Source organism: Tamandua tetradactyla, chromosome 4, assembly GCF_023851605.1.
Source record: "Tamandua tetradactyla isolate mTamTet1 chromosome 4, mTamTet1.pri, whole genome shotgun sequence".
NCBI lineage: Eukaryota > Metazoa > Chordata > Mammalia > Pilosa > Myrmecophagidae > Tamandua > Tamandua tetradactyla.
This window is the reverse complement of record NC_135330.1, coordinates 117,661,209-117,684,434: the sequence shown is the minus strand read 5'-3', so window position 1 is coordinate 117,684,434 and position 23,226 is coordinate 117,661,209. Positions and strand designations below refer to the sequence as shown.

Genomic DNA, 23,226 nt, shown 5'->3' with positions numbered 1-23,226 from the left:
AGAGGATACAGAATCCATCAGTGACACATACATGGTCAACTGATTTTCAGTAGAAGTCCAAAGATAATTCAATGGAAAAAGCAATGAAGAAATCTTTTCAGCAAATGGTGCTGAATGAATATCTCCCCCATGCAAAAAAAGTGCAGCTTAATCCATATCTTGTACCAAACAAAAATGAACTCAAAATGGATATAAAAGCTAAATATAAAATATAAACTTATAAACCTGCTAGAAGAAAACATAGGAGATTACCCCTTCATGAAAATTAAGAATTTCTGCTCTTTAAGATATTTTTAAGAAGAAGAATAAAAATCAGACAAGCCACAGACAGGGAGAAAACATTTGAAAAGTACATATCTGATACTGGACTTGTATTTAGAATATATGAATAATCTCAAAATTTATTAATAAGAAAACAATCAATTGAAGACTGAGCAAAAGGTCTGAAGAGATATTTCACTAAGGAAGATATGTGGATGGCAAATAAATACGAGGAAAATCCAAATTAAGACTACATGAGAAATCACTATACACATATTAGAATAGATACCAGCCACAAGAACCACAAAACTGGACTACCACGTGCCGTTGAGGATGGAGAGCAAGCAGGACTCTTATTCACTAACAGGAATACTAAATGGTATTACCTCTTTAGAAAACAATTTAGATATTTTATGATATGGTCCCAAAATGCCATCCATAGGTATATACCCAAGTGAAGTCAAAATATTCCTTCAAAAACCTCAACACGGAAATTATTTTGGGAAAATGGTGGAGTAAGAAGCTCCAGGAATCAGTCTGAATCAACTATTTTGAAACTCTGGAGTCTAGTGGAATACTGGGCAGCATTCAAGGAGAAGAGAGAGGAAAGGACTGGTAAATTGCAGTTAATAGCATAAATTACACCCTCCTGCAGCAGCTATGAACTCCCATCCCCCAGCCTTGTGGCAGACAGCAGTGGGGACTGCAGCTCAGGCTCCTGGTGCAGCTTGTTGGTGCAAAGGTGAGACATAAAGACCTAGTCCTCCAAACTCCAAGTGTGTGGGGGCTGATTACTGATTGCTGCTTTGAATCAGCTACTGCAGATTGCTGGAGTCTGGCTCTGAGGGTGGCAAATGTTCTAATTCCCCTCAGGAAAAGGGGGTAGAAGAATCTAAAAAGGAGTAATCTTCTTCAAAACTATAGAAAACAGTTAAAGGGCTGAATAGATATAGCAAGTGTTGAATCACTAAAATGCAGTTTCAAAACCCATGAAAGAAACTCCTGGTACCCTTGCTGTCCCCTCCCTCAAGCATTCCCCAAAGCAAAGTAGAGCCAGCTAGCACTCTCACTGTAGATCCCTGGCCCCACTCTAAAGGGGTCCAAGTGTCCCATGCATGCATATTGGGGTGTACTTACATCAGTGAGACCTATCTAGTGGAAGACTGTAGGACTGAGCTGGGGAACTTGTCTTGGGTTCACCCTTCTAGAGTTTGTCCTAAGGATAGAGAATGATCTGCAAACAGCTGCAACAGTATGAGAAGCAGTGAAGTTGAAGTGGCCTGGGGCAAAGGAATACCTGCTTTAAGTCCAACAAGAGAGCACCCAGGAAGGAGTGAAAGTCTTTTCAAAAGAAGTAGAGGGGGCTTTCATTGGAACTCCTGCAAACTGTAAATGGGGGAATTCTTAGGCCACTAGCAAGCATAAGCCCAGAAAAAGAGGCAGGTTCCATTGCTCAACATAGGCTCAGATAAGATGGAAAGCATCCTGTACTTTGCTTTTGCTTTGACTGAACTTACTAATAGGAGACTACTAGCCAATACAAATACAAATTGCAAAGACTGAAAGGTTTTTGCTATGGCTTGTCTGTTTTGATTATCTCCTAGTACAAAAGAAAATCTCTGCTATACCTCTATCTGGATATAGACTTAAGGAATAGATAGCTTAGGAACTAAATGCTAAAGTTAAAATATTAAAATGTTATAATGTATGGTATACAACAAAAGATTACAAGACAGACAAAAATAAAAAAAACAAACAACCAAAAAAACAGGAAATGATGGCCCATCCACAGGAACAAGAAAAAATCCAGAAACCCATTAATGAAGAAAACCAAACTTCGAACTTACCAGACAAGGATTTTATAAAAATGATCCTAAACATGCTCAAGAAGATAAAGGAAAACAGAGAAAGAACTTAAGGATATGAGGAAAACAATGAATGAACTATACTGGAATCTCTTTGAGACTCTCAATAGGAATCAAACAGAAATACTATAGTTGAAGAGCACAATAACTGAACTGAAAAATTCCCTAGAGAGTTTTGACAGCAGATTGGAGGTGGCAGAAGAAATAATCAGTGATCTTGAAGTCAAGACAATGGAAATGATTTAGGTTGAAGAATAGAAAAAAAGAATAATAAAAAGAGAACAGAGCCTCAGAGACCTTGGAACTCCATCAAGTGTACCAATACATGAATTATGGAGTCCCAGAGGGAGAAGAAAGAGAGAAAGGGGCAGAAGAAATATTAAAAGAAATAATGGCAGAAAACTTCCCAAATTAATCGAAAGACATGAATGTGCACATTTAAGAAGCACAATGAACCCCAAAGGGCATAACCAAACTGTCCAATGCCAAAGACAAAGAGAAAATTCTGAAAACTTCAAGAGAAAAACAATGAGTTACGTACAATGGAATCCCAATAAGATTAAATGCTTATTTCTCATCAGAAATCATCAAGGTAAGAGGTCAGTGGCATGAAAATTTTCAAGTACTGAAAGAAGACAATTGCCAATGAAAAATCTTATGTCTGACAAGGTTTTCATTTAAAAGTGAGGGAGAATTTAAGACATTCCCAGATAAACAAAACCTGAGGGAGTTCATTACCACTAGACTTGACTTACAAACAATGCTAAGGGAATTCTTAAGACTGAAAGGAAAGGACACTCGACAGTGGATAAAAATGGCATAGAGAAATAAAAATCTCTGGCAAAGGTAACCATATGGGTCATTATAAATGCCAGTGCTACTGTATTGTATCTTCTGGCAAATAACTCCACTTCTTACTTCTTCCAGGTGCAGAAATGCAAATACATAAAAGTAATGATAAATCTATTGATTTGGACATACAATGTAAAAAATTATAATTTATAATAAGTACAAAAATAAAGGGGGGCAGTGGAGGGGTATAGGAATAGTATATGTGTATGCTATTAAAGTTAACTGGCACCAAATCAAATATGATTGCTTTAGATTTAGAATGTTAATTACCACCATGGTAACCACAAAGAAAATAACTGAAATTTTTTTTAAAGAAATGAGAAAGAACTCAAAATAGTACACTACAAAACAGCAAATATATGTGAAAGTAAGCATTAATGGAAGAATTGAGGATCAAAAAAGGTATAATTAGAACTACAAAGATGAACTAGCAAAATGACAGAAGAAAGTCTTGCATTATAAGCAGTTACTTTGAATGGAAATAGGATGACGGCAGTGTAGTGAGGTGTGGATTTCAGTTCGCCCTCCAAGGCAGCTAGTAAATAGCTAGCAAGTGTATGGAATAACTGTAGAGGGAACTCCAGTGGCCAGACACAAAACGTACACCTGTCTGGAATGGGTGGAATGGCTGAGATCCCACAGACCTCTCATTAGATAGAACTGCAAGCATTTTCAGGCTACAAGCACTGTGCCAGTCAAGGGTGGGATTAAGGGGTGTCTGAGAGACAAAGTAAGTAGTCAGGTGCATGAGGATAATTCCCTGAAGGGTGTATCTTCCTCAAGAAAAGGGAGGTGGGGCCCTCCTTCAGGGAATTCAGACCCCTGGGCTGGAAAACAGAAGCAAGCTAAGTCCACCTTCCACCTTAGCCTCTGTCTCAACCATGACCCTGGCAGGTTGAGAATTAAAAGCAACATATCACTTTACACTGGTGGGAAGCTGCAGGCTGATAAGCATTGCCTCTAGAGCAGGATAGGACTGGCACAGAATCTAAGAGGCTTCATAGTCTGACACCCTGCTGGATCTCACCCTCAGGGAAACTTGATGCAGAATATATCAATCTCTCCTCCTGAGACGTGGGCCTGTCTGGTCTGAAAAATTCTGACTGGGGTCAATCATATCTGAGAAGACTTTTCTCAAAAAAAGGTTCCATTTAGGCAGAGCAAGAACCAGAAGAACAAGAGCTAAAAAATTCTGATCAGTTAAACAGAAGCTATGCTAGAGGTCTAGAATAAGTTGAACTGAATGCCAAAGAACAGATAGAGAACAAAGCCAACCAACAAGAAACCCTAGGTAAAAGGGTGAAAATGATCTCCAGAATAAATTAATCAACAAAATCAGGTGCCTAGACACCAGCAAAAAATTACAAGTCATACTAGGAGAAACAAAGATATGCCCAATCAAAGGAATAATCTAAAACTTCAAATGAGATACAGGAGTTGAAACAACTAAATAAGGACATTCAAACAGATATGCTAAATCAAATAAAAAATCAAATCAACAAGTTAAGGGAAGCTATTGCAAAAGAGAGGAAGGATATAAAGAAAATATTGGGAGACCATAAAGAAGAATTTGAAAGTTAGAGAAAACAAGTGGCAGAACTTATGGGAATGAAAGGCACAATAGAAGAGATGAAAAACCCAATGGAGATTTACAACCACAGATTTGATGAGGAGGAAGAAAGGATAAGTGCACTAGGGGACAGGACATCTGAAATTCTACACACGAAAGAATGAAAAGGGAAAGGAATGGAAAAATATGAGCAGGGTGTCAGGAAACTGAATGACAACATGAAATGCACAAACATACATGCTACGGGTATCCCAGAAGAAAAAGCGAAAAGGGGCAGAAGGAATAATGGAGAAAATAATTACTGAAAATTTCCCATCTCTTATAAAAGAGATCCAAGAAGCTCAGCATATCCCAAAAAGAACAGATTCAATTAGACCTATTCTAAGACACTAATGTGATTGTCAAAGACAAAGAGAGAATTCTGAAAGCAGCAAGAAAAATGATCTACCACATACAAGGGAATCTCAAGAAGACTATGTGTGGGTTCCTCAGCAGAAACCATGGAGGCAAGAAGGCAGTGGTATGATATATTTAAGGCACTGAAAGACAAAAACTGCCAACCAAGAATTCTATATCCTGCAAAACTGTCTTTCAAAAATGAGGGCAATTCTAGCCTCCAATGTTCTGGAGCAGCTAGAAGGAAAAGTCTGAGATGATGGCATGGTAGCTCATAACAAACTCTGGGATCTGTCCTCTAACTACCTGTTGAAGAGTGCATTGAAAACTATCAGTTTTTTCTTTCTTTTCTTTGTATATATGTGATATTATATAATTAAAAAAATGAGGGAGAGTTTAAAATATTTTCAGACAAACAGACACTGAGAGAGTTTGTGAACAAGAGACCAGTTCTATAAGACATATTAATGGGAACACTATAGACAGATAGGAAAAGACAGGAGAGAGAGATTTGGAGAAGAGTGTAGAAATGAAGACTATCAGGAAGGGTAAAAAGAGAGAGGGGAAAAAATAAGATATGACATATAAAATCCAAAGGGCAAAATGGTAGAAGAAAGTACCCCCTTGCAGTTAGTAACATTAAATGTTAATGGAGTAAACTCTCCAGTAAAAAGACATAGACTGGCAGAATGGATTTAAAAATAGGACCCATCTATATGCTGTCTATAGGAGACTCATTTTAGACCCAAGGACGAAAATAGATTGAAAGTGAAAGGTTGGAGAAAGATATTTCACACAAACAACAGCCAGAAAACAGAAAGGTACACTAATATCTGAAAAATTAGACCTGAAGTGTAAAACAATTAAAAGAGACAAAGAAGGACATTATGCATTAATAAAAGGAACAATTTTTCAAGAAGACATAACAATCATAAATATCTATGCATCAAGCCAGAGTGCCCCAAAATTCATGAGGCAAACATTGACAACACTGAAGGGAGAAGTAGACTCCTCTACAATAGTACCTAGAGACTTCACTATACTGCTCTCATCAATGGATAGAACATTTAGACAGAGGGTCAATAAGGAGACAGAGATTTTGAACAGTATGATAAATGAACTAGACTTAACAGAAATTTACAGAACATTACACCCCACAACAGCAGTATACACATTTTTCTCAAGTGCTCATGGAACATTCTCAAGGATAGACCATACACTGGGTCACAAAACAAGTCTCAATAAATTTTAAAAGATTGTACAAAACACTTTCTCTGATCATAATGAAATGAAATTGGAAATCAATAACAGGCAGAGGGCGGGAAAATTCACAACTATATGGAAGCTAAACAATACATTCTTAAATATAAATGAACTAAATTCTTCTGTCAAAAGGCAGAGATTGGAAGAATGAATAAATACGCATGACCCAACTATGTGCTCTTTATGAGAGAATCACTTAAATTCAAAGATACAAGTAGGAAGAATTTAAAAGAGTGGAAAAAAATATATACCATGAAATTAGTAACCAAAAGAGAGCTGGGGTAGCTATATTAATACCAGATAAAACAGACTTTAGTTTGAAAACTGTAATGAATGACAAAGAAGCTGTTTATATACTATTGAGGGGTCAACTCTATAAGAAGACATAGCAATTATAAATATACCTGCACTTGAAAGCAGCACCCCAAAACATATGAAGCAAATACAGACAGGTTTGAAGGGAGAAACAGACTTTCTGTATTAGTAGTAGCCTTTAATAGACTTTCAATAATAGATAAATGACCTAGACAGAAGATCAATAAGGAAATAAGACTTGAACAATACTACATTCCAACTAGACCTACAGACATATATAGAACACTTCACCCAACAGTACCAGAATACACATTCTTCTCTCATGCACATGAGTTATTTTTAAGGATAGACCATATGTTAAGTCACAAAAGAAGTCTCAATAAATTAAAAAAATATTGAAATTATATAATGTATCCGCTCTGACCACAAGAGAATGAAGCTAGAAAACAATAATAGAGGGAAAATGGGAAAATTCACAAATATGCAGAAATCGAACAATGTACTCTTAAACAACCAATGGGTCAAGGAAAATAACCAAAAGGGATAATAGGAAATATCTTGAGGTGAATGAAAATGAAAACATAAATTACCAAAACTTATGGGATGCAGCAAAGGCAGTGCTGAAAGGGAAATTTATAGCTATAAATTCCTACTGTTCTGGTTTGAAATGATGTGCCCTAGGAAAGCCATGTTTTAATCCTAATTCCATTTTGTAAAGGCAGCCGTTTCTTTTAATCCTGATATAGTATTGTATGTTTGAAACTGTAATCAGATCATCTCCCTGGAGATGTGGTTTAATCAAGAATGGTTGTTAAACTGGATTAGGTTGAGGTGTGTCTCCACCAATTTGGGAGGTCTTGATTAGTTTCTGGAGTCCTATAAAAGGAGAAACATTTTGGAGAATGAGGGAGATTCATAGAGTGATTCAGAGAGAGCAGAGCAGAATGACGTAGTCACGAGAAGCAGAGTTCATCAGCCAGGAACCTTTGGAGATGAAGAAGGAAAATGCCTCTCGGGGAGCTTCATGAACCAGGAAGCCAGGAGAAGAAGCTAGCAGATGATGCCGTGTTCACCATGTGCATTTCCAGATGACAGAGAAACTCTGTGTTCGCCATGTGCCCTTCCACTTGAACTCTGACTGTGTTCGCCATGTGCCCTTCCACTTGAACTCTGTGTTCGTCATGTGCTCTTCCACTTGAGAGAGAAACCCTGAACTTCATCGGCCTTCTAGAACCAAGGTATCTTTCCCTGGATGCCTGAGACTGGCTACTTCTATACATTTGTTTTAACTGGGACATTTTCTTGGCCTCAGAACTGTAAACTAGCAAACTTATTAAATTCCTCTTTCTAAAAGCCATTCTATTTCCAGTATATTGCATTCCCGCAGCTAGCAAACAAGAACATCTCCCTGAAAAAAGGGAAAGATCTCAAATCAGAGATCTAACCTGAAAAATGGAAATAATAGAAAGGAGCAAACTAAACTCATAGAGATCAGAAGGAAGGAAATAAAAATTCGAGTGACGAAAAATAAACTAGAGAATTAAAAAACAATAGAGGGAATCAACAAAACCAAATGCTCGTTCTTTGAAAAGATCAATAAAATTGACAAACATTTAGTAGATTGACAAAAAAAGAGATGTATACAAATACCTAAAATCAGAAATTAAAAGGGGACATTACTACTGGCCCCATGGAAATAAAATGGACTATGAGAGTATACTATGCATAACTGTACACCAACAAATTAGATAACCTAGATGAAATGGACAAATACCTAGAAATACAGAAATTACTTACACTGCCTCAAAAAGAAATCCAAGATATCAATAAACCAATAATTAGTAATGAGATTGAATTGGTGATCATAAGCCTCAGGAAATCAAAGCCAGAATCTGATGGCTTAATGGTGAATTTTACCAAACATTCTAAGGAAAAAAATAACACCAATGCTGCTCTTCAAAAAAAACTTAAGGGGAGGGAACACTAGCTAACTCATTCTTATGAGGCCAACTTCACCCTCATACCAAAGTCAGATAAAGACACCATAAGAAAAGAAAATTACAGAACAATATGTTTTATGATATGCAAAAATCCTCAACAAAATATTAGCAAACCAAATTCAACAGAACATTAAAAGAATTAGGGTGGGCCGCGGTGGCTCAGCGGGCAAAGTGCTTGCCTGCTATGCCGGAGGACCTTGGTTCGATTCCCGGCCCCAGCCCATGTAACAAATACGGAGAAACAGAATACAATAAAACAAGAAAATGTTTAAAGATGTTTCCCTTTCTTCCTTCCTTCCTTCCTTCTATCCTTCCTTCCTTCTCTCTGTCTTTCCTTTAAAAAAAAAAAAAAAAAAGAATTATATGCCATATCAAGTGAGATTTATCTTTGTTAAACTAGGGTGATTCAGCATAAGAAAAGCAATTAATGTAATATACTACATTAACAGAAGAAAGGAAAAAACCCACATGATCATCTCAACTGATGCAGGAAAGACATCTGACAAAATTCAGCACTGCTTTTTGATAAAAACACTTATAAACCTAGGAATAGAATGAAACTTCTCAGTATGATAAAGAATATAAATGAACCCCCTCCCCAGATGACATCATACTCAATAGTGAAAGACTGAAAGCTTTCCCTCCAAGATCAGGAATAAGACAAGGATGCCAACTGTCACCACAGTTATTCAACATTCTACCTGAAGCAATCAGATAAGAGGAAGAAATAAAAGGTACACAAATTGGAAAGAAAATAAAACTTTCCCTATTGGCAGATGACATCATCCCATATGCAGAAAATCCCAAAAGATCAACCAACATTACTAAAACTAATAAACAAATTCAGCAAAGTGGTGGGATACTAGATCAACACACACATACAAATCAGTGTTTCTAGACAGTAGTAGTGAACAATCTGAAGGACAAATCAAGCAAAAAGTTTCACATTTCAAACTTAAAGAATCAAATATCAAAGGATGTAAAGGTCTTGTACACAGAATACTACAAAACACTTCTAAAAGAATTCAAAGGCCTAAATAAATGGAAGAACATTCCGTGTTCATGGATTGGAAGAGTAAGTATCGTTGAGATGCCAATTCTATCTAAAGAGATTCACAGATTCTACACAGTCCCAATCAAAATTCCAGCAGTATTCTTTCCAGAAATGGAAAAGCCAATCAAACTGATATGAAAGGGTAAAGGACCCCAAATAAGTAAAGCCATCTTGTAAAAAAGACTGAAGTTGGAGAACTCACACCTCCCAGTCTCAAACCACAGTAATCAAAATAGCATGGTACTGTCACAAGGACAGACATATAGATCAATGAAATCAAATGAGTTTAGAAATCAGCCCGCACATTTATGGCCAACTGATTTTTGACATAGGTATCAAGACACTTGGGCAAATCTGGGCTCCACTGGTTACTGGCTGGGTGACCACAGGCAAGTTATTTACTTCATGTCAGAGTTTCTTGACATATATATCTGAGAATATGCTAATGATCCCATGGAGTTCTGAAGCTTAAATTAACTTATATAAGGAAAAATGATTGATACAGAACCTGGCATACGTTATGGATTAATAAATACAAGTTGACTTTAAGAGTACTGATAAAAGAATCAGTCTACGTAAGTCCCTGGCCTTCAGTCACAGGGAGTTTAAGACAAAAATTAGGCTGCAGTTTCTATGGCTAATATTCTACTTATTTAAAAAATCTCTTTGAAAACTTGCTCTAAATAAGTTATTGTATGACTTGTAATGCAAGTGAAGATGAGTTGTAACAACACCTTCAAACACCCACTGTATGAAGATGAGAATTTTCTGAGCACACAAGGGTCTTTTTAGCCATGTCTAGACCCTATAAAACATTGTTCATATTTATAAATCTGGAAGGATAATGGCAAACTAAATATTCCCTACCAAAAGTAAACCACATTTGCCCACTTTTTAATATTAAGAATTGTTAAATTTCTTACCTCTTGGGTAGATATCTTTTAGAGGGACTTCCCCTGGGGGCAAAATCCTGACAATTTGATTAGTGTCTAAAAGAGTCACACAATTCCTCTGTTTTGGAGCCCCACTTTTCTTCTTTCCTCCATAGAATGCTAAATCTCTGTCACTTGATTTCCTCAAGGATGACTGCCTTTTCCAAGAATAAACTTCACTGGGTGACTGGGGAAAAAAAATAAAGAGATTAAAGTACTGAAGTTCTATATACTATATACATCACAACTTTCACAATACAGCTCTTTAAGCAGATACCAGTGGTAAATGTGTATTCACAGGTTTAAGAAAATCAATTATTCCTTGACTTTCTTGAATTTGGTACAGTAGTTAGCTGCCTCACCAATTCTTATAATTTCCAGAAAACTGTGAAATATACAAATTAAATTTTTAGATTTTGAAATAAATCCAAAACTCAAAGAGAGATTATAACAGTAAGGTTTGTTAAAAAGTAAAATAGACTCCTATATATCTACTATCTGGCATAAAGTATAGAATATCAGTACTTTTGAAGCCCCTGGAATATCCCTTTCCAAGCACATCTCTTTCTATCATCCATACATTTAACTCTTCTGGAATTTTGTATTAATTTTTCCCTTGCTTTACTTTAACATTTACCACATAATTGCTAGTTATTATATTGTTTAGTTGGACAGTTTCTCAACTGGAATCACATTTTATGTTTCTTCTAAGATTTCTTCCTCTCTCTCAACTTTATGCTAATGAGGTTGAACTTGTTTGCTTAGGTTTAATGCCATTTATGTTTTAACTTGTGCGAGATATTTGTTTATATTTTTGGCCCATTTTAGATAATTGGATTGTTTTTCTTCTGATTTATAGGACTTGTTTAAATATTCTGAGTAATTCTTCTTCATGTGTTGCAAATATTTATTCCATTTATGACTTGTCTTTTTACTCTGTGGTGTCCATGAGGATAAGTCCTTTATCCATCAGGAATTTATTTCTGTAACTTGTATGAGGCAAGGATCTATATTCATCCTTTCTTACAACTTTGCCCACTGATCTGAAATATGATCTTAAAACACTCTTCCAATATGCATGCATCTGTCATCTGTGATAGGGCAGTTTTATTTTTTTCCTTTCCAATATGTATTCCTCTTCTTCTTTATTGCTTTATTTCATGCTTTACTGCATAGAAGCTGTAACTTCCAATTTAATGTTGAATAGGAGTGGTGTGAGTGGTCATTCATGCCTTGCTCCCAATCTTAGGGAGAAACCATTTAGTCTTTCACCATTAAGTATGATGTCAGCTGTAGGTTTTTGCTAGATATCTTTTACCAGGTTTAGAAAGTTCACTTCTAGTCCTAATTTGCTTTTTTGTCTATTATCATCAACGTATGTTGAATATTGCCATACTTTTCTGCATCAATCGAGATGATCACATAGTTTTTCTTTTTTAGGCTGTTAATATGGTAGATCACATTGATTTGATTTTCAAATACTGTAACCAGCTTGCATTTCTGAGATAAATCCCACTTCATTGTGGTATACTCTTCTCTTGATTATTCTCTTGGATTTGATCTGATAACATTTTGTTGAGAATTTTTGCATCCCTGTTCATAAGAGACATACATCTGTAATAGGTCTGTAGTTTAATTTTCTTGTGCTATTTTTGGTTTTGGTATCAGAGTAATGGTAGCATTGAAAAAGAGTTGAAGTGTTTTCATCTTTTCTGTTTCTGAAAGATATTGCATAGGCTTGCTTTTACTTCTTGAAATATTTTGTAGATTTGCCAGTGACACCATATGGCCTGAAGATTTCTTTTTGGAGATTTTTTTAACTACACATTTATTCTTTAATAGCTATTGGATTATTCTAGTTATCTATTTCATCTTGGATGAGTTTTAATAGTTTGCAGCTTTTGAAAAATTTGTCCATTTTATCCAGGTTGTTAAATTTATGTGCATAGAGTAGTTCTTGGTATTTCCTTATTTTCTTTTAATGTCTGATAGCCCCTCTTTCACTCTTGATATTTATTTCTTCTTTCATTTGCCTTTGTCAGTCTTCCTAGATTTTTATTAATTTTACTGATCTTTTCAAAGAACAAGCTTTCAGTTTCCTTAATTTTCTCTGTTGTTTTTGTTTTCAATTTTATTGCTCTCTGCTCATTATTTTCTTCTTTCTGCTTGCTTTGATTTTATTTTTCTCTTCTTTTTTAATTTCTTAAGTTGATGCTTAGATTACTGATTTGATATCTAACTTCATTTCTAATATAAGTAATATAATGTTACAAATTTTACTCTAAGCACTACTTTAGCTGCCTAGGATGCTCAGTACAAACGGTTAATAGAAGTGGTGATAGAGGGTATATCCCTATCTTATTTCTGATATGAAAAAAGATGCTCTTAAAATTTCACTACTGAACCTAAAGAACACCTAGGGCAATATATAAAATTCTATAAAGGTTCCATCCACTAGGGTAACTTTCCAGAAACCTACAATCTCCAGATAGGTCCCTGGACCAGATAAGTCCTGAAACCTAGACTATAGTACTGTATAACAACATTTCATTTTCACTTATATAATATTATAGCAACTGCTTTTTTACTTGATAATTAAGAATACAGAGAGCAAAATCCTAAACCATGTATTGCCTACTGGGTTTTAATTTTCAAATGTATTATACCCTGAGTACTCAACACTCATTAAATATATTAAAATTTTGAGGCATATGAGTTTGGTGTAGTATCAAGTAGAGGCCATATTTTTATCTTTAAATGATTTTGTAATCCCATCTAAAAGCTATAAAGGAAATTATGAAAATTAAATGTTTAATCAAAACACACAGATGGAGCTATGTCTAGGATCATTAGGCAGCAATGTGGACTGAAATAACCTTTACATTTCATTTTCCCACATTTTCCACCAAGGAAGATCAATTTAGAAATAGACTTTTCTTTACGGATAACAGCAAATGGGCCCATTTAAGCGAGAAATAAATTGAGATCAACACCATTAATATATAATCTCGATGACATAAACATGACAAATCAGAGCAAGCGCAAGTGGAAAGTGAATTGATATGCATATTGAAATATTTAATCTAGTAATGACATACCAATTGTAAAAAATTCTGTAAGACATGCTATATGAGCGTCAAATTGTTCTTGACAGATAACATGAGTACACATTAAGACAACATGATATAAAATCATTATCACTAGATTAAGCATTTAATTGTGTCACATGAACTGTTACTGAGGGACAGTACTCTTTTCTTTTTTCCTAAATGATACAATCATATTTACTTTAAGTGTTAATATAAAAAAGTAATAAAACAATACAGGTAGAAATTATTTTTATAACTGACTTGACATACAGACTTGATCTAAAATATTTACCATAAAATTTTTACATTTTAAATTACCCTCCAGATAGGCCAAATGGACGAGAAGAAATATTTATTAAATAATTTTAAAAATTGTTACTTACCATGAGATCTGGGAACCCAACAACTATTGTAGCATATGTATTGTCATCCGAGAGAATTCGGTTGGGGGATGCAATCTTTTGCCCCACAGCTGAACTTAGATTTCCAGTTGACAATTGATCAGATGAAACTTTATGAGGAATGCTGAACTCTGTTTCTGAAAAGTGTCAGATAAACATTAGACCTCACAAGGTCCTAAAAAGCTCCAGGAATTAAGGTTTTGCAGGATTTCATCCTCAGCAAACAGAAAAATCCAAGGTAAAAAAGAGAAAATGTTTTAAATTAGATTCATGGGCTTTTGACTGAGAATATTCAGGTTATACCATCAAAGGCATCTTACCAAGGTGATTCCAAGTGTTTATGGAATTAAAAATTTTAGCAGCAACAAATCTTATCATTAATAGCATCCTACAGAAAAAATGTGAAGCTGACAAATCAAAGTGGTATGTTTTAGAATTTCTTTTAAGAATGGTTTACACCTAAAACTGTGATGAATTAAGTAGAAATCCTGATGGCTTTGTGTCAAAACGAGAAGATACTTTCTTAAGGCAGACTTGGAATCTAAATATATAAAAATTCTCATTTATCACTTGAAAAAATAAAAAACAGGGTTTAAAAGATAGAACTTCCTTATGATGATGTGAAAGATGGCAAATTCTTACTTATTATCTTGAGCAGTGACTAAGTTTTCTCGTTCAGTATAAACAACATAGGTTGGTGTTATGGCTATTAAATGATTCTATAGGACAGTGTGTGTACATTTACCCATACCACCATAAATCTGAAGAACACAGTATTCACCTGGTGTAACTCCAAATCCTGTGCTAGATGGCTCCTCTTTCAACACATGCAACTGGCAAACTCCTCCTCCTCTATCCTCAGATTCGATGTGTGCAGGCTTAGTTAAAAGATATTTCCTATAAACAGACAAAACACCTACATTAAATGAAATGTTTCTCTTTCTCCAATCATGAAGCCAGATTAAGAAAAATCAGTTTTCTTCTCCCATAGCCTCATTTTTACATTCTGAGTACAATTTACACTTCTAGAGTTTCAACATGAATTAGCAAATAACTCCTCAACACTGAATTAAGAGCACACATAACAATGCAGTAATATATGTGAATTAATAAGTTAATGCTTCTTAAAAGAGGAAGGGCTGTAGAAAAGGGCATACGCTTATCGTCATGGTGTCCTCTCTGTATGATTGTTCAGTCAATCAGTAAGTGGGAGCCTGTCCTCTGATTTGTGAACCCCTCATTACTGAAGTCCCTCTGGTAAACTTATTTTTAAGATACCTAAAGTAGAAATACAAACAGACAGAAATCTTTCATGCATGCCACCTCTGCTTGTTAGCAGATGGACATGGCAGGGGGTGGGGTGGGGGTGGGGGTGGGGCTCAAAAGTATTGTGCATCCATATATGTCCAGTACCACGCAATGTCCTCACCATCAGGAAGTGCACAGTCAATGGGGAGAGGCAACACAAACATAAACACTCTCGAAGAACAGCACACAAGAGAAAAAGAAGAAATGTCTACACGCTGGATTCTGTGAAGTTACAAAAAAGCAACAGCTTTAGAAGGGAGACTGTGGCCATTTGAAGAGAGGATAAACTGAAAGTCTATTTTGATGTATTCTAGTTTGGCAAGAATTCTTAATGTGCTAACAGGAAAAAGCCCAAATAAATATGGATCATATGTAAAAGTCATTGTTTTTTAAACTGTTAATTTCAACCTCTTCCTCTGAAACCCTTAAATAATTACTATTTATTTTAATTCTCCTCCTTCTCTCTCTTCTTCTAACACTCCCCTATAGAGATGGAGTCAAACACAGAAACTGTTAAAAGACAGGAACAAGGAAGACAGAACAGTAAAAACAATGGAAAACTAATAAATAAGTTTGAAAGACAGCACGCTCCATGAGACACTATATAGATCACCCACTGATGTGTTTTGCTTTCCACCAGAAGCCACTTGTCTTCTGCTACAAGGAAAACTGTGTTGAGACTGATGGGAAGTGAGATGGTGTGAGTTCGTCCTTCTAGAACATCCAACACAGTTAGGGTGTTCCTGGAACAAAAAAAAAAAAACAACAAAGGAAAAGAAAATTGTATCCAAAAGGAAACGTGACAGTTGAGTAAACCTTGGTGTAATCATTTCATGACATATTAAGTACTCCCCAAAAGAAAGCTTTTAAAACTAAATAATAATGCAGAAAAATATTAATGAGAAAATAGATAAGCAAAATTCTAAACTGAGTAAGGGAATGCATAAGAAGAAATACTGGAAAGTGAAGTGCAAGGCTGGTAATTGCTGAGTTATGGAATTATGAGTACTTGATTTTCTTATGTCTGTTTTATAAGACATATGTCTTATGTCTTATGTCTGTTCTATAATATGGGATGCATTACTTTTATAATAAAACTTTTACATATTAGTTTTATAACAAACAAGTATAATTAAAACAGGAAACAGAATGGATAAAATAAGGATCCCAGTTCAAATCTTCTAAGAAGAGCTCACCCTTTTTCTTTGTAGAATATTAGCCAGTTTTTGTGCGAAAATTCTTTACACATTTTATAAGTTTCCTAAAGACAAAATAAAACAAAATATTCACATTAAATGAGTCAGATACAGTCACATCTCTTTAGCAACCTCTCCTTAAAGTTCTTCAAGGTATAAAACACGTAATTCTCAAAGAAACTATCTATTTAACCACTCTAAGATCTTACCGTAATATGAATTAAAATATTTCAAAATTTGCTGTGAACTATGTACTAAAACCACTTGAGAATACATTTTTTAAAATTATCACCAACTACTAATTAGAAATAAACCTGCTAACTGGTAATCAACCATGGAATTTGCAACATAACATAGAGAATAATTTTTTTAATTATCACCCAAAACTAATTAAAAATAAATCTGCTGTGCTGGTTTGAAATGATGTATGTTCCCTAGAAAATCCATGTTTTAATCTTAATCCCATTTTGTAAAGGCAGCCATTTCTTCTAATCCCTATTTAGTATTATATGCGTGAGACTGTAATTAGATCATCTCCTCAGAGATATGATTTAATCAAGAGTAGTTGTTAAACTGGATTAGGCAGAGGCATGTCTCCACCCATTTGGGTGGGTCCTGATTAGTTTCTGAAGTCCTATAAAAGCAGAAACATTTTAGAGAATGAGAGATTCAGAGAGAGCAGAGCAGGATGATATAGCCACAAGAAGCAGAGTCTACCAGCCAGGGACGTTTGGAGATTAAGAAGGAAAATGCCTCCTGGGGACCTTCAGCAAACAGGAGGCCAGGAGAAGAAGCTAGCAGATGACGCCATGTCGGCCATGTGCCTTTCCAGATGAAAGAGGAACTCTGACTGTATTCGCCATGTGCCCTTCCACTTGAGAGCGAAACCCTGAACTTTATTGGCCTTCTTGAACCAAGGTATCTTTACCTGAATGCCTTAGATTAGACATTTCTATAGACTTGTTTTAATTGGGACATTTTCTTGGCCTTAGAACTATAAACTAGCAAACTAAAACTCCTGCTAACCAGTAATTAACCATGGAATTTGCAACATAACATAGATACATAGGAGATATTGTGTTTCTTAGACTTGGACACATATGTCATTTTAAAATCTATTGTTCTCATGATCTTTACAGGCCTGAGTATGCTGCTCTTCAAGTTACAGGGTAAACTGGGTTTTATATCCATTATCTTTTTATGAATTGCAGAATAAGTTATCTTGGCTTGGTCTAAAATCTTTATTTTCAGCTTTTATCTATTAGGTGCAATTGATCTCCTTTATCATGGGCTTCTTATAAATCCACTCATGATTAGGAATATGTATATGTTATGAACATACATCATAATGTTGCATTATCACTAGATCAGTCATGGCAAATCTTTATGGGTATATGATGGGTACAAAATTAAGCCATTATTTTTATATATATAAAAATTAATTCTATATGTATATATGTATGTGTAATAATGTATGTATATGTGTGTGTATACATAATATCATGTTAATATCTAATGGTACAAAATAAGAGAATTATTTTGTGTAATATAGTAAACAAAAGGCACTCAAAGAAATGCGTCATTATAGTTAGGAAGCTAAAGAAAATACTTGGCAATTTGTCAGACTTTGTATTCCTTACAGTTTCCTCCTTGTTCCACCAAGAAAATTTCTTAACCTCTTCTTCTGAAGAGAGGATGAGACGACGAAGGGTTCGGCTGGTAGTATCTAACAACAAGATGACATTACTCTGGAAATAAAGAGAACAGTGAAAAGCTCAAGATACATTCCCCTTCTAAAGCTGTCTCTTGTCAACCTGTGGTGAAGATTATAGTGATACACCAAAGGGAAGACAAAAATATGGAAATACTTAAAAGATTTCTTAAAACTATTCCTTTCTAAATACGGGTTAGTTTAAGCAAGATTTCATTTCTGAAATGAGAAAATTAAGAGGATTAATTTATAAAAAAGAATGCATTTACTTTCATCAAAATTACATTTGGAAAATGCTCTATAAAAGCTCTCATATCATGCATAATTAATTATCCTTTTCACAAATCCAGGTCCAATTTAGAAAATGTGTACATGATATAAAGATGGATTAGCAAGGAAATATCAATGACCATCAAGAACCTAGCTACTAATGAGTGTTTCTTCCTCCTGACATTCATGCATTGTGAAGAAGTTTGATATCTGATGTTGTAACAATGTATAAACAAGAGCTTCTTCTAGCGTGATTAATCACTATTATGCAAATTAAGTCATAATCTCTCAGGAATTAGGAGCATTTTTTCAAGGAATTAAAAAAATGAATAGGAATTCATGAAATAAGAGCTTGGAATTGAGAAAGTCAGAGAAAAATTAAACATTTTAAAGGGATGCAAGGAAATTGATTTTCATTTAGTTAAAATTAGGAGATAGTTGAAGATTAGACTAAAAGTTTTGCAAAAAGATGCCTGCAAGTTGTTTTTCGGGCCTTACTTGTTATGTGACTGTACTCCCTTCTCTCCCTCCTTCCCTCTCTCTTTCTTTCTTAAACTTGGGGGTTCTCCAGTTGTCCTAACCCTAGTGAACGTTTTATTACAAGAACCAAAGCACTTCCTTTGGGGAAAATAAAGTCACAATGCACCAAAGAATTAATATATAATTTGAAAAATATTGGAAACAATAAAACATCAAATGTTTCTTCATTAATTCTGTAACATTTATTGAGCAGCTTTTATATATAAAGCAAAATGGAGATATAAAGATGAATTAATCATGGTCTTTGCCTTCACTTACAAAATCTAGTTAGAAATAAAAAGAAGTGTTAAAAAGATTAACGATTGATATGAAAACCTGGCAACTTATAGTGTGATTTCAACTTTATTTTGCAAGTTAATTTTATGGAAGTTCTGAAGAATTAAAATAGGATTTGCAACACATAGTTTTCTACATACCATATACTTTGAGTCCTGGTTGTATTAAAAAAAAATTCTACTAAGCGTGTTGACAAAGCTTTAATTTTTCCACAAATATCTCTACCCTTAGGATGCATCATTCTGTATAAATGTTAGGAACATTGTTTAAAATACTAACTTCTAATAAAAGAAGTATTATTCAGTGACATTTGAAAGTTTTGAAAATGATAGTGACATCTTAGTTTTCCTTTAGGAAATGTATTAAGTTAAAAATTCATAAAGTCTCCATTGTAGAGTAAATCCTGAGCAAATATTTTTTAAAGGAGAAAAATTTTTCTTGTATGATAACTATGTACAACATCAACATGAATTTTAAGCATTTAAGCAACTTGGGATAATATCAATTTTTGTAAACTAAGAAAAGGCCTAAATATAATAAATTTTATCCTAAAAGATGATTAAAGCTGAAAAATCAGCAGAGGATTATACAGAAAAATAAGTACCTTTGCATTTTTTCTTCCTTTTTAGGGTCTGAAACATATATACTTATAACATGGCATAAATAAACTGAAAGACTATCTTTCTAAGTGATAGAAAACATATATTTCCAGCCATTGCCGTATTTAGAATTAGTTTTATAAGCAATTGGCAACATGAACAGAGTTCTTTTGCTCCATCCTTTTAGATGTTAATGGTTTCCTTCTGTAAATGACTAATGATATATTCTGTCTGAGTTTAAAAATAGAATTTTGCATCATACATGAGTACATGTAATGCGGCTTTGGCACTTCTTTAAGGGGGCAGGGAGAAGAAGCAAGTGTGCAATTTCATTATGTTTGTATTTGACTGGGAGAAAAATAACCCCTGGATGACCTCAATGTCCAAAAGTCTGGAATTCTAAACTTTGCACAGATGCAATAAGTAATCTCATGGGGCGGAGGGTGTCTTTATTTTTAGGCATAGCAAAGTTTCCCTTTCCTCACTTCAGATTTTATTTTAGCAAGGAATTTTTGAACTCCTTAAACTAACCAGGGACATGAATCTATAACAAAGCTTTGCTTTAAAAAGACAAGGGAGAAATGAATTAATGGAATTACTTTCTAAAATATTTTAGCTTCATTTTCTGTTAGGGCAACATGGGGAAAAAGGAATCAATAGTAGTATACTCATTTTTTATTAGACTATAATTATTTATAATTTGCTAAATTCCACAGCTGTGTGTTATTCATTTGGAATTAAAAAGGTCTTACATACCAAAAGGGTCACGCTATAAAATAGATAGCTAAGATAACCCATCTGGAAAAAGAGAATGCAATTAAGAGTGGAGGTATCTGGATATGCTATGCACATCTACTCAGGGTTCTTAGGTAGCTTTCAGGAAAACTGTTGGAACTGTTGTCAAAGCACTAAGTAAGGTAATATGTAAGAATGCAAGGAGGCAAGTAATTGGCTATGGAAGTTAAGCATATCATTATAATGAAAAAATGTGTTTTCTTTGATGAAAGTATTATAATTGAACAGAGTATTAATAAGTAATGTTGCCACATAATTGGATCTTTTGAGAAAATAAAACACAGAGAACTTAAAAATCTGGCACCTTTAAAGGATTTGTTTACATAAATTCAACAGTTAATTTGACAGCTGTAAATCTGGTAGGACTGTTTGAATAAATATTCCAAATTTACAGTCCTGTCCAAATTTGATTGGTTTACTGAATTAAAAATCACCAAAATACATTGTGCTTTTCATGACTGACTCTTCTGGCTATAGAATTCAATCCAATGACATTGATATTCTGCTGGAAAACTGTAAAGTAAAACCCTTATTCCGAACTACTAGCCACACATTTTTATAAGCAATGTCTAGGTATTTATAAACTCTACTTCTAGCAGAAAGTAAAAATGGGATAAAAAGTAAAAACAAAATCTGACAAAACCTTACTAACTCAGAATTTATGATAATTATTTAGAAAAGAACTAAAGTTAAAGTTGACTTATTTACTCAATGATCTACTAACATTCATATTTTATTTATATATAAATTATATATTTAATTTATACAATATTTTTCTCTCGAGATATATTCTAAAAGTATTGTTTCTTTCTTCTAGTGACTTTAAATACTTACAAGAAACATTACATTATTTAACATTTTTCTATTATGAGTACTTTTTAATTTTTCAGACTAACTTTTTCTCTAAGTATCTGCAGTAAGTGAGAGAGTAGGTGAAGTTTAAATCTTGTGTAGTCAATCCAATTTGGTTTGCCTCTCAGTTCTACTGTGTACTTGCTGTCCAGTTACTTAAACTCTCCAGGCCTCAGTTTCTCATATGTAAATATGGCTATTAGCTACTTCATTGGTAGTTGGAAGAATAGATAAAGTGTGTAATATCTTACTTGACAAATGGCCACCATTTAACAATTGATCCTTCTCCATAAGACCTTCATCACTTGCTTGCCAGGATACCACCCTCTCCTGGTTTTCTCAATCCCCCTCCTTTTCCTGACTCCTTATATTTTAGTGCCCCAGGGTTTATTTCTTAGACTTCTCTTCTCTACTAATATTTAACCCCTCAGCAACCTCTTTCATTCACACAGCTTTAAATATCATTTATATGCCAATGACTCTAAAATTTATATCAACTGTTCTAGCCTCTCTATTGAATTCTAGACTCATCATCTTCTGGGGTGTCTATTAAACATCTCCAATTTAAACAAAAGTTTGATTTCCTTCCCAAACCTATCCTTTACCTCCCTCAGTTGATGGCAACTCCGTCCTTTCAATTGCTCAGGTCCTAAACCTTGAAATTACCTTTCTCTATTGTCTCTCCCGTATACATCTGATCTGTTAGGAAATCCTATTGACTCTACCTTCAAAATATATCTAGAATCTATTGCTACTTATAGCCTCCATCTTCCTTGAAATTGCCAAACTGGATCATTGTGAAAATGTATTAAATAGTCTCCTTATTCTGTCTCAGAACCTATAGACTGTTCACCACAAAGCAAAGGAGTATTCCTTTACAAATATGTCAGATCATGCTACTTCTCTTCTTGAAACCCTCTAATGCTTTCCCCTTTCACTCACAGAAAGTACCCAGAACCTTACAATGGCTCTGCACATTCTGCTTTCCCACCTCCATCCCTACCCTCCAATCAACTGAGTGAATTCTTTGACCTTACCTCCTCTTACTTTCCCTTCACTCAGTTTTCCCCTCCACACTTCTTTAAAGATGGAAAGGCATACTACAGCCTCGGGACCTCTGCACTTAGTCTTGCTTTGCTTGGAAACTCTTCTTTCAGATATTTGTTCTGCCCTTCACCTTCATTAAATCTTTGCTTAAATATCGCCTTCTCAGTTGATTGATCCCTACCACTCTATTTGAAATTGCAATGTTCTTTTCAGTTCCATTTTACTCTCACTTGGTTCTCACCATCTAATTTAAGATATAATTAAATCATTTGCTTTGCCTTTTGTCTGTCTCCCTCTACCAGAATATAAGCTTTTGAGGATAAAGTTTTTTCTTGCTTTGTTCACTATAGTATCTCTAATAGTAGGCACGTAATAAATACCTGTTGAATGTATACTATGCCTGGTATAATACTTGGTAGTTAGTAGGTATATATAAATATTAGATTCCTTTCTACTGGTCAGTACAGATTAACTCAGACCTTTAGAACTCTCATTTATTGGAACACAGACTGTATTTTGATCTATACCTTCTGTTTGAAATTATTTTTAGCCTGACTCTGGACATCTGTACTTTTCATTAGTGTTATCTTAGAACAGTAGTGATGAATGGAACTTGAGTTTACATAAGGATTTT

The 23,226-nt window shown here is 34.6% G+C and overlaps 1 protein-coding gene across 2 annotated transcripts in view; it reads right to left on the bottom strand.

Moving 5' to 3' along the window:
* Positions 1-23,226, bottom strand: part of VWA8 (von Willebrand factor A domain containing 8) — a 631,595-nt gene that overhangs the window by 163,804 nt on the left and 444,565 nt on the right. For both annotated transcript variants that reach the window (XM_077158362.1, XM_077158361.1), the window contains exons 30-35: positions 18,143-18,250; positions 16,503-16,567; positions 15,924-16,049; positions 14,780-14,895; positions 13,981-14,135; positions 10,500-10,695 (exon numbers count right to left, since the gene is read on the bottom strand). In XM_077158362.1, the coding sequence (XP_077014477.1) occupies positions 10,500-10,695; positions 13,981-14,135; positions 14,780-14,895; positions 15,924-16,049; positions 16,503-16,567; positions 18,143-18,250 (766 nt within the window). The remainder of the gene's footprint in view (positions 1-10,499; positions 10,696-13,980; positions 14,136-14,779; positions 14,896-15,923; positions 16,050-16,502; positions 16,568-18,142; positions 18,251-23,226) is intronic.